Source organism: Acanthochromis polyacanthus, chromosome 16, assembly GCF_021347895.1.
Source record: "Acanthochromis polyacanthus isolate Apoly-LR-REF ecotype Palm Island chromosome 16, KAUST_Apoly_ChrSc, whole genome shotgun sequence".
In the NCBI taxonomy this organism is placed as follows: Eukaryota; Metazoa; Chordata; class Actinopteri; family Pomacentridae; genus Acanthochromis; species Acanthochromis polyacanthus.
Genome location: NC_067128.1, coordinates 34,176,707 through 34,189,068, shown reverse-complemented (window position 1 = coordinate 34,189,068; position 12,362 = coordinate 34,176,707). Strand labels below are relative to the sequence as shown.

Below are 12,362 nucleotides of genomic sequence, written 5' to 3'. Positions count from 1 at the left end.
CAATGAGCCTTTCAACAGCATTAGCTAACACAATGTAGCATTAGAACACAGGAGTGATGGTTGCTGGAAATGTTCCTGTTCCATTAAAGATCAGCCGTTTCCAGCTGCAATAGTCATTTACCACATTAACAATGTTTAAAATAGATTTATCATTCATTTAATGTTATCTTTATTTAAAAAAACTGCTTATCTTCCAAAAATGAAGACATTTCTCAGTGAGCTCAAACTTTTAGACTAATAGTTGTGTATACCAGATAATATGTCAAAACTGGAATTTCTTAAGTTCCTAAACATCGGTACTGACGTCTCCCCTAAAAATCCAGTATTAGTCAGGCTCCATTACACACGAAATTATTTCAAATTTCTTTTCCGCTCAAAGCATCGGTTATTGCTGCCTGGACTCGGCATGGCAACCTAAACAATTCAGCAGTTGGTAGAAATGATCTCACACTCTACAGTAGCCCTTTTATGCAAGTTGCTGTCAGGGGAAACATCCTTCATCGTACACCGCAGTCTCACATGACCTGCAATTTCTCTTGTTTATCGCTCTACCTCTGCCACGTCCCTTCTGTCTTAATACAGGGCCCACCATGTATTTTGCATGCACAGCACCAGAATCCTGAGAGTAAACAGATTTCAGTGACTATATTGTTCCCACCTCTGCTTCATACATGTCGAAATGTATTCTGTGAAAAGACTTCACGTTTAAGTTTCAAGACAAATGCAGGATGCTACTGACAGTTTAAGACGTCAGAAGGTCATGTGGTCTTTTACGGATTCCCCGCCAGGATCAGCACTAAAAAAATATAATCTTTATGTTTGCATTTTTTCCAAATCAGATTTTATCATTATTGCAGACATATTTGTGCGCTAATGCTATAATAATGCCACCCTATCACAGTATTAAAATGACTGATCTGTAATCCCATCAAGGGTTAAATGTGTCTCTGTAGAGGTTTAGCGTTGGATCGTCTATAAAACACATACACACACTGAGGCGTTGTGATCGGTGGTTTCTCTATTTATCTATAAGATATTTTATGCAGATGTGTGAGCGCACATGCATGCGTTAAGCCGGGGCTCCTCCTCCAATAATACCACGCTTAGACCTCGTCTGGGGAAAAAAAAGCAGGACCCCAAATCCACTTAATCCCTCCTTCCTTCCCTTCCCTCAACCCCCCGTCCAACCCTTTGCCTCCCTCTCTCTGTCTCTCTCACCCTCCCTCCCCCTTCTGCCCCATCTGAGCAATAATGGAGGGAGGCTTTAATAGGGAGAGCCGGTGAGCGCGACCTCCTAATGGGCCTCGAGGGAAACTAATCCAGCTCCCTGATCAAATACTCCCAAAATTTAAGACCACCATTATTCCAAATTAAATTCCTTGTGACGCCCCATGTGTCTCCTTTTGGGTGGAGATGAATGGCTGCAGAGCGCCTCATAGGTCATTAATTTCATCCTAATTCTATTTGTAATTACCTTAAACCTATAAATATGGTAATTTAGTCTCAACATAAGGTACTTTTTACATTATTTCTTTAGTGGTTAAAAGTCATGATTCGCAGATGAGCAACTCTGGAACTAATCATCCTCTGCTTATCTGTATTATTGCTCCACCTTGTGGTGAATGTAAGCAGCAACTGAAAACTCAAGAATCAGCCCGTATAGCTCTTTAAAAACAGCAATTAAGGAATTTGGCTCTAGCCACAAACAAACAAATTTGCCTGCGGTTTTACAAGTAAATAAAATGTCCGTAGCTTCCCTTTTATCTACCTTTTCCTCTCTTTTTTCTGTCTTTAACCCTAATCCATCTATGCAGGTGGCGAGGAAAATGCTGGAAAATGAGACGTTGCCATGGCGAGGACAACTCATTAACAAGGACAGACTTAAAGAAGCTCTTAAAATCACTTTCTCTGCTCTCGCTGCCTCTCCTCGCTCCTTTTATAATCAGTCTCTATGGGGGGACATGAGCCTTTCAGAGGCTCGGCTTTGCTTTCTGGGGCTTAATGGAGCCTCCAGCTGACTGGGGCATAAAGAGGGTCTGGGGCTGAGGAGAGAGGGCTGGGGGACGCTCTGGAGGAGTGAGGGGTCCGTAGATGAATGTCCTGAGCAGAGCAGCCATAATCTTCATATAGTCAGTCACACAAATTGCTTTACTTTAGGTTTTCTTTTAAATTAGAGAAACCTTTAGGCTGCCACTGAATACATTTACTGACAAAAAATATGAGCATCATTTTGGAAGTTTGCATCACCGAAGTAAGCAAATACGTTTTATTTAGCAGACTGTGCACTTTTTGTGAACCTCGCAGAAGAAGTTTGGAATGTGCAGACGGGCAGCAGACTGGTCAGCGGGGGCAAACGGGGCCAGGAACCTCAAAGGACCAGACTTATAGCAGCATGAGGTGGAAAAAAGCTCCTAATAGCAGCGCTCATTAGAGAAATGAGCTGCGACTGAGGGCACACTTATCCTGCACGGCGGCTCGATAAGATTCTTCAACTAGGAACAGTAAGACCACTATAGAGCTGCATGAGGCATGAAGTAGAAGCTGCTGGTGAAGCAAATGCGGCCCACATCAAGTCCTGAAATCTTGAAAGCGCATTTGATTCTAAGATCCGTTATCAGAGCACTAAGGCAAACTCTCATGTTAATTATGTGATTGTTTTTCTAATGCAGGTGAGTTTCAGATTTAGAGTTTCATGTCTGTCAGTGTGCACACAAAGAGGTGTTTATTTAACTGCATGCAGATGACTAACAGGGACATCTTCACACTCAGAGAGCTAAGATCACAAGGTTGCCTAGATTTACAACGCCCTAAAAGACAAATACACGCCTAGATAGGTGTTCTTATCTCAGCAATACTTCTTATCAGTCTGCAGCTGTGTGCAGTTAAACACGCTGCAAAACATGAGTCAGCTAAGTTAAGTATGAAAAACCGCATGTAAATCACACTAAAGTGCAAAAAAACTGCATATTTCATCTTTTCAAGAGCAGGTTCTTCTAAAGTCTGGGTGGCTCAAGGTGCAGTACACCGATCCGACCTGCAGGAGGACACACAGCTAAGATCACAAGTTTACCTTCATTATAAACCCCCAAAAAGACAAATACACACCTAGATACCAGTTCTTATCTCAGCAGTGTCAGTGTCATGCTGCAAAACGTAATTCCTATAAGCAAAGTGTGGGGGGAAAAAAACACATGGAAATCACTTTAAGTGCAAAAAAATCTGCATATTCCATCTCAACAAGAGCCGGTTCTTCCATAATCTGGGTGCTATAAGCTGCAGTGCACAGATCTGACCTGCAGGAGGCGCTCCATGTCAACAGGGAGACAGCAGCCCCACGAACACACTTTCCAAAGTGCTTCCAGTGAGTGAAGAAAGAAAGAAAAACACAAAGTAAGAATCAAGATTCTGGATTAAAATGAGAAATATGCCCTGAGAGCAGTTTTATTCCCGGTAAATAAAATGTGCTGATCATTATAAAATCAAGCAATTTGCTGCTGTTTCAGGGCTTCTTATCTCTCCTCTGACACGTTTAGTCAATAAATGGATGAATGTCTCTGCAGAGTCCAGCGATTATCTGGCCGTTATGTCCTGATGTGATAATCAGACCATTAAGTAAAAGTCAGTTGTAGTCATTCGGGACTCTCAAACACCTGATCCCTCCGTCTATACACACAGATCTCCATGACTCAGTCCTCCTCCTCCTCCTCCTCCTGCTGCTGATCTGCTTCCAGCCTCCCAAAAGAAAAGCCAGCTGAGCCCAGTCCCACTCTATTAATCTAAACACATTATCTAACAGTCACGCTCCAGACAAAACTGAAAACTCCAAATATGCGCTCGAATCACACATCTAACGCGGCGGCTGTGTGGTCTGAAAGCATCCAGTGGATTTGGTTCTACAACATCTTGGGTTTATGAAGCAACACCAAATAAAATGCTAAGACTTTACATTAAGCTCCATCATTTAGATACAATTTCAATACATTTCTGTGTATTTACGTGTTTAGCAACCTTTTGAACCCCAAAACCGGAAAAAACAGCTTCAAAAGGAATGCGATCTTTTGTGAAAAATTGCCAAAATTACACCATATATCAGAGTTATAAACTGTGCAAAACAGTCAAAATGGTCAGATTTGTAACTCTCTGATGATGCTTGAGCCAATAATGTGTGAAAACCAAGTAAATATAAACTAAAAATTTAGGTGTTTAATCATTATTCTATATATTTCATTGTAAAAATTGCCAAAAATATTCTGTTCGCAGAAACTGGATTCTGGAAAAAACAAAAAATTCAGCAATCAGTGGTGCAACTGTAAAGCTATTGCTGACTCACCTGTGATCAACAATAAGAAAAAAAAAATCTGTGATTGTGCAACTGGAATAGGTTGACCTGCAGAAAACAGAGCAGATAGACTAGAATGGAAACGCATTTAAATATATGTAGTAAAACATCAGCAGCATTGTTGAGTCAAGTATTTTCCAGTACTGGTAATGCCTGCAGGCATTTGGACAAATGTACATGGTGATTTAAGGTTTTTTCAATTGGAAAAAAAAATCCTCTATTTCTTCCTTTTTTATGATTCATTGCATTATAATTTTGTCCGTTTGCTGCAGGACTTCATATTTTAGAGAAAAATGAGCCCACAGTGAGTAAAAAAGCACCCAAAAAGTGCTTCAGAGGGTTCAGATAGTCAACATACCGGTCATATTTAACTCATGTTGAAGTGGAGGCTGGTGTTTAAACAGAAAATGGAAGACAACGTAGTAAAACACAGATGCAATAACTTAAAAAATTACACAATAAAGTGTTGTAAACCATTTACATAACACTGCTTATACATGCTACAGCGAGGGGATTAAAGTAAAGCGTTATCAATCATATAAATAAGATTTCTTGTCACTTTAATTGATGAATGTGCTCTTCTAAACATCTATCCAAATGTCTGTCAGGTTGCTTTTCTGATAAAAGAACCCCTCAGTTTAAGAGGAAATGAGGTTTGAGCAGCACTTGATGAACACTGAGCACCAAATCTGTGAAGATAAATGAGAGAACATCGGCTGTATTCTCTTGATAAATGAGCACAAGGACACGGACATGACTGAATTCCTCCCAACTCGATTACCTCCCAATATTTGTCAGCGATGGCTTCATTAGCTCTCGGTCGCACATGATGGAGGAGCGCTGGTTTAACCACCGACTACCCGGCCATTACCTATTAGGCCTTTAATAAGCTGAGAGGAGTCCGTCTGTTAGATACACTGCCGGCTATTACCCGCCCATTACCCTTCACCTCCTTTAGCTCCTGCTTTACAGGGATCCGACCGGGAAATTACATGACTTGGCTCGCTAGAAATTTATATTCAGAATGGGAAAAAACAAAAAAAATGAGCAGACATGCACCGATTCACACAGACAGCGATGAAGACTGAAGGGGGAGGAAGATTGAGACAGACAATGTTGCTTTGAAGAAAAACAGAGCCTTAACCCATTTTACAGTTGAATGACCCGAACCGACCCCTAACCCCTAATTCCCAAAAGTAAGAGTGTGTGTGTGTGTGTGTGTGTGTGTGTGTGTGTGTGTGTGTGTGTGTGTGTGTGTGTGTGTGTGTGTGTGTGTGTGTGTGAAATCCTTTTTTTCATCTCATTAAGCCATGTGTCATGCCCTCCACTCCATTGTTCTGCCACCTCCAACCTGCTATTGGGGGGTTTCGGTGCACATTCAGACTGAGAGTGTACTTGTCTTTACTCATCAGCGTTCCAGTGTGTTCGTGCTTAAGCCTCGTGAGCCCCGACAGTGCAGCTAACGACCATCATTGTGGATCTACCGAAGGTGTTTCGCCACAAACCCCCCTAAAAATCCCACAGTCACAAATAGAAAAGGCTACTTGAAATGCATGTCTCTGTTTGCAGGGTCATAAAGATCCAGAGATGCCTGGTTAACTCCGTGTCAGAGGGGACTCTTACTCTCGTTTTCTTTTGTCTCCTGGTACAGCGTTTTCAAGAGGATCAAGTGAGGCTTTTTTGTTTCTCCTTTTCTTACGATACAAGGACGTACAATTCTCATTTAGCAGTTTTAAAGCGGCGGATGGTTGTGCCGTCCCGGATTGACGGGTTTTAATTGCCTGGAAAAGAAGGAAACCGTGTTCTCTGAATGAAATGCAGACAATGATAAAGAGCTGAAGCCGAGGACAAACCTCTTCCCAATTCCCACTGCTAAAATTACATTACCCTAACCGATTTTCAGCTGGGCTTCCCCCTAATAAACGGAGCCAATCCATTTCATTTGGCCTCATCTAGTTACTCTACAAGCCCAGCCTCCCTCAGGTGCTCTTCCCTCGGGAGCTGTTGGCACCGATTGGTCGATAGCTGAACCCGCCTTCCCACCAACGGATTAAGGAGGATCCGGCTGAACACCTGCTCCACTTCTAAACTAATAGGAAATCTGAAAAAAAATGGTTGAAGAAGGGCTGCGGAGTGACTTGGTGGTAAGCGCTTTCGCCTTGCAGCTAGAAGGTCCCCGGTTCGCGTCCCGTCCTGGGCCTGCGATCTTTCTGCATCGAGTTTAAGCGGTGTACAGGTAATGGATGGATGGATGCTTGAAGAAGAAGCCAAGGAAACATTGTTAAGCGGAAAAGATAAAGTAGTGTTGTTGCAATATAATGCAAAAAAACTGAATGTCTTTGTAAAGAATTGGAGAATCATGTGGAGAGAAGCCAAAACAAGGCAGTAAAACCAATCTAAAACAGCACAGGGCGCACACAAAGGGACGTTTTCCAACTCCTTGTTTGGTCTGTTCAGCTGTGCATGAACACAGACTGACTGGGAGGCTGATTCAACCTAAAGAGCCCAAACAATACTGTACCGATGGCAGCGACATCTTGAGCTGTCACGGCGTGTTAGACAAAACAGGCGTGAGGACGGGCCTCGGTCGTCTGGCAGCGTGCTGTGAGGCTACACGCACGGGAATAAGGGTTTCAGATACATGCAGGAAGAGCTTTCTAGGAGCAGTTAGCAGATAAGTGGGTGGATGGATGAGAAATCAAAGTGGGACGGTAAAAACAGAGGTTAGAAAAGTTGTGCTTTGTATGCATACAGTGCTGTGAAAAAGTATTTGCCCCCTTCACAAATTGTTATTGTTTTGCAGAATCTCCCCACTTTAATGTATAAGATCTGGTAGAGAGCAGAATTTCACGGTTCCATCAGTCACAGCAAGTCGTCACACTACCACCTCCATGTTTACTGCTGCTATGATGTTCTTTTTCTGAAATGCTGTTACTTTTACGCCAGATGAAGCGAGACACACAACTTCCAAAAAGTCCAACTTTCATCTCGTTAGTCCATAAAATATTCTCCCAAAAGTCTTGGGGATCATTCAGGTGTTTGTTTGCAAAAGCATGACGAGCCTTTATGCTCTTTGTAGTCAGCAGTGGTTTTCTCCTTGAAACTCTGCCATGGATGCCATTTTTGCCCCGTCTTTTCCTTATTGCCGAGTCATGAACTCAGTTGTGATCTTTAGAAATGACTTCGTAACCCTTTCTTGACTGATTGTTGTCAATGACTTTTTTTCTCATCTGTTTTTGAATTTCTTTGTTGCAGCTTTATGAGATGTTTTGGTCGACTTCATTTGGTCAGACAGGTTCTATTTAAGTGATTTCTTGATTGAACAGGTCTGGAAATAGTCAAGCTTGGGTGTGGTCAGTGAAATTGAACTCCTGTTCCAAAAAATGCGATTAGCCACAGTTCATTCATGATTTAACAAAGTGGGGCAATTACTTTTCCACGCAGGGCCAGGTAGGTTTGGATACCTTTTTCCCTTAAAGCATTATGTCATTTAAAATCTGCATTTTGTGTTTACTTTGGTTATCTTTGTCTAATATTTAAATTAGTTTGATGGTCTTAAACACTTAAGTGGGGGAAATATTGAAAAAATAAGAATTCAAGAAGGGGGCAAATACTTTTTCACAGCACTGTAGATCCATGACATTATAAGCCATCACTGAACAATCTTAAATCTGGACTCGGGTCAAAGCACTCTCTTATCTCCCTGATGGCTCCTTTATGTAGTGGCGGAGGTGAAAGTGGGTCGCCTCCATAACCCCATCGGTGTCGGCTCAATCACCCGCACACTGTCAGCTCTCTTACACTTCCCTGCAGGCCTGGCCCGTCACCTCCAGCTGCTAACTATTATGTCCTGTTCCCAGGGGTGGGCGCCCAGCGGGGCACCCTGGGTCCCAAATGAGGGTGCAATCTAGTCTGGATGGAAGCATGCACATGGACACTGATGATGCATTCAAGTATTGTATGCATGACTGGATACATGTAGGTTCAAACATGTCTGAGAGTCTTTAAATATGCATAAAACAAACTGGAACATGGCAACAACTAATCGGGTACTTGTCCATTAGTGATTCATAAATGCTGAACTCTAAGGGTCACCGAGTTCTTGCCTGGAGAATCCCCGTCATACACCAAAGGCCAAAGGTGTCTGAAGTCACAAAGCAACAATGTGCATTCATGCCGCAAAGCACCAGCAAACACGCGCACACATATAGCGGTGCGCACCATAACAGACGGCACAGATCACTCCGTTACAGCGGAATGGAAATCACCTAATCAGAAGAGACAAAGCCCGGCTTGGGAAAAGCTTCCACCACATGTGCCGTGACTCTCCGGCGCTGTGACATGCAGCCTCTAATTGTTTCCCCGCAAACACTTCAGGTGACTTAAGTGCACTCGCTCAAATACTACAACCATTACTGTGGCAAAACGGCAGCGTGGTGTCAGGTTAAGTCTCCTAAGTCCTACTAAGAGGCTAACAGAGGCTGCTACCTGAACAGTCCGGCTCTACAGTTGGAGGCAAGAACCCTTTTAATCACAGTCTTTTAGTTTAGAATGAAAGAGGACTGATGTTGGTGGTTTACAGTGCAGAGTTGTTATGAAGCTACACTTTGAAAGTCTAACAACAGCTCTTCTTTTTTTTTGCTTTAAAAACCTGCAGATTTTACAAAAGACTATATGACTTCTCTCCTCAACTTACAACATCCATGCATGACAATCCATCTGCACAGTTTGCATTGCAGTTTGAGCAATACTCGTACAGTTTTTGCACTCTATATTTAGTTGATGCAATATATTATGTAAACAACCACTCAAAAGTTTGGGGTCACCCACATAATTTCATGTTTTCCATGACAAATCACACTTTTATTCATGTGCCAACATAACTGCACAAGGGTTTTCTAATCATCAATGAGCCTTTCAACACCATTAGCTAACACAACGTAGCATTAGAACACAGGAGTGATGGTTGCTGGAAATGTTCCTCTGTACCCCTATGGAGATATTCCATTAAAAATCAGCCGTTTTTAGCTAGAATAGTCATTTAGCAATGTCTAGACTGGATTTTTGATTCATTTAATGTGATCTTCACTGCAAAAAACAGCTTTTCTTTCAAAAATAAGGACATTTCTGAGTGACCTCAAACTTTTGAACAGTTTGTTTTTATTTTGATATTTTTTCTTTCTCAACTGTAGCTGTTGTGTCATGGGAATTTCCCCCTTGGAGGATGAATAAAGCTGCCTCTTACGTAATCTTAAAACTGCTCTCTAGCATGTACCTTTGCCATCCTTGTAGGTTTGTATTTTTCCCGGTGAGCCTTTATCCAAAGGTCCCAGCAGCGGTTTGGGCGTCCACAGCGAGTCCGGCTTCTGGTGGACCTTTGACATGGAGAGCAGGCGTTTTCTCAGGCAGCCCTCTGGCCTGGCGGGCCTGGGGCTGGGAAAGGCTGGGGGCTGCAGGCTGTTCCCCATCTTGTTGGCGGGTTGGAAGGTGCATGGAGTTTTCTTCTCGCCAGGGGAGTCCTCATAGCAGACCTTGTCCCAGCAGCTCACCACCGGCTCCGGGGAGAGGCAGTGCACGTATGTGATCATCCCCGGCTAAACCTAAACCCCCACCACCTGCCCTTCCCTGCTCTATCCAGAACCAAAGCCCCCAGCTCCTCCTCCTCCTTCCCGGGACCCTCCACTTGAGGTGATGGGCGACTGGAGGATGTGTGTGTCAGACCTTCCCCCCTGTACTCTCAAACTCTCAATAGGCCTCCCCCTTTCTTTCTGGGAAGACGGGATGGAGGTTTGGAGGTTTTTGCAACCCACAAGGGAGCCAGTCCCCCCCCCTCAGTCTCCTCCTACCGTTTTTGTCTTTCCCCCCTTCTCTCCGGGGATCCTATTGACTTGCATTGATTTGCCTGACAAAGGAAGGCTGCGCTCAGTGTTCGATTACAAGATTTAACTCCAGAACAAATATTCCACACAACTATTGCAGCACAAAGCTATTATATAAAAAGAAAAAAAAATCCTCCATGACTGTCAGTTGGCTGTCCGGCAGAAATCCTGGAAGCTTGCAAAATCATGAATCCTGACCTCTAAATGTGACCACAATAAATTTCTTCACACTCCAAAATGCATAAGTAAGATTTAAAAACAAGAGGGAGCGCCTTTTTGGAAATACCTGTGGTCGTACAGTTTTCCTCCGTTTTTTGTTTTTGCAATGAAACGCCACCAATCTTACAAAAGAAGATCCACAAAAAGTCAAGAATCCAGTTCATGTCCAAAGATGCTGAGAGCCTCTTTTGGTCATTTAATAAGTTTAGAGAAATAAGTCTGCAGCACCTAAAAGCTCCCTGCTTCCTCTTTCTCCATCCATCTGTGCCCCAGCGATGTCCAGTGGCGTCCACATGGCCTCTCCTCTTGACTCCTCCTCCTCCCCTTTTTCTTCTGCCTCCTCAACGCTGCCGTTCTAATCTGTAAACCCCAGATTATCCAGCCTCCAGCCTTTAGAGCCTCTGATTGTAGCAGACACACAACACAGATGGACACCAGGCTGTGGTTAATAAAGCACAACACCTCCGCTTCACAAATGTGTGCGAAGTTCAAGAAGACCTGGCGGGTCGAGTGTCACCAAGTCAACTCCAATGACGTAAAAACACATGTGGGATAAATGATCGCCTCAGACTCGCCCTGTCCTGACTGATGTTACCAAGCGTAGATCTGGTCAAGTATCCGGTAGTAATAGTCATCACACATTTGTGTTTTGGCAGCTTGTCTCTGGGCCTTCCTTCCTTTTCTGATCTGGTGGCTTGGCGAAAACAATCTCCTTCCAGCTCCAGTGTTGAGTCTCAATCATCATCATCATGCTGCATTAAAATCTGTTGCATATTTTCGTGTCATTGCATCCTCCGAGTGATGCTGATTTATTTGATGGTGTATTTTATATTGCAACTTCTTAGGACTTTTTTTTTACATCTTAAAGAAAGGAGCAGGATCACTAAAATGGTTTGATCAACAATCAGGAAAAGAAAAAGAGGAGGAAGAAGAGGAGGTTGAGGAGGATACAGCTGGTTGAGACACGGGAGCCAATGGGAGGGCAGAAATGTAGGACGGATGCAAACATTGACCAGTTGCAGTGCTTTTTTTGGCTACCTCTACAGCCAGTCAGGTCTTTCTTACCCTTGATTCCCAATGGAATAAAACCAGCCATGCATTCAGAATTCCAATTAGGAAAATTGGGATATCATACTTGGAAGATGGAGGTGCTATTCCAAACGCTGCAGGGTTGGAATGAATCAGCTTACCAGGTGGAAAAGGGCATGACTTGTGTGTCACAAAGGAGATATATTCTGTATAGTTTTCTATACTCGACATAAAAGCTTGGAAGTTGCAAGAAAGCCAGTTTGAGTCAAGCAGAAATTCCAGGAGTCCAGATGGATGGAGATGTAATACCCGGTGGTCTGACAGATGTAGGCGCAGCAGACACCAGATAAAAAGATAAGCAGCGAATAAAGAGACACTCACAGATTAACAAACAGGGTGAGAGTTGTCACGAGTGGTTAAAAACTACAGGTATGAGCGTGTGCATGATCCTTAATCAGCTTGGCTGTTAGGAGTGAGACAGGCTGAGCTTATTGATATGACATGCTCGGATTAATCAACCAGAGTGTGGGAGAGGATGGGGCTGGACAAAACTGAACTTTAAATACCAGGTTGTGTATAGAAGCCAATGACAGCTCTATACACAACCTGAGACATGAAACGGAACAACAAAAGAAGTTACAAAGAAAGAGATTAATTAAAAGGTCAAATAATTACCAAAGACTCAAAATACTAAAGACAAATGGCTCCCTCTGGTGGTGGCATCAGACAGATGCACTTGTATGTCAATTTTTCATAAAGAACAATCCATTCAGCTGTTTTCTGAGCAAATATTGTAAAAAAATAAACAACTCTCAGTGTTCAGGTTCTCCACAGTGATTTTCATTTAGCAACCAGCGTCCTAAAAAGCCAAGATATCTTTTTAAAAAATAAAAATC

General features: G+C 43.0%; 1 protein-coding gene across 10 annotated transcripts in view; it reads right to left on the bottom strand.

Moving 5' to 3' along the window:
* The window catches only part of nhsl1b (NHS-like 1b), a 159,287-nt gene that overhangs the window by 46,854 nt on the left and 100,071 nt on the right, over positions 1-12,362 (bottom strand). Inside the window, exon 1 of one of the 10 annotated variants that reach the window (XM_051960544.1) lies at positions 9,615-10,688. The exons of 8 other annotated variants lie outside the window; for them this stretch is intronic. In XM_051960544.1, the coding sequence (XP_051816504.1) occupies positions 9,615-9,927 (313 nt within the window). In that variant the 5' untranslated portion in view covers positions 9,928-10,688. Of the gene's footprint in view, positions 1-9,614; positions 10,689-12,362 lie in introns of those variants that run through there. One more of the 10 variants, XM_051960548.1, reaches the window with a different exon arrangement.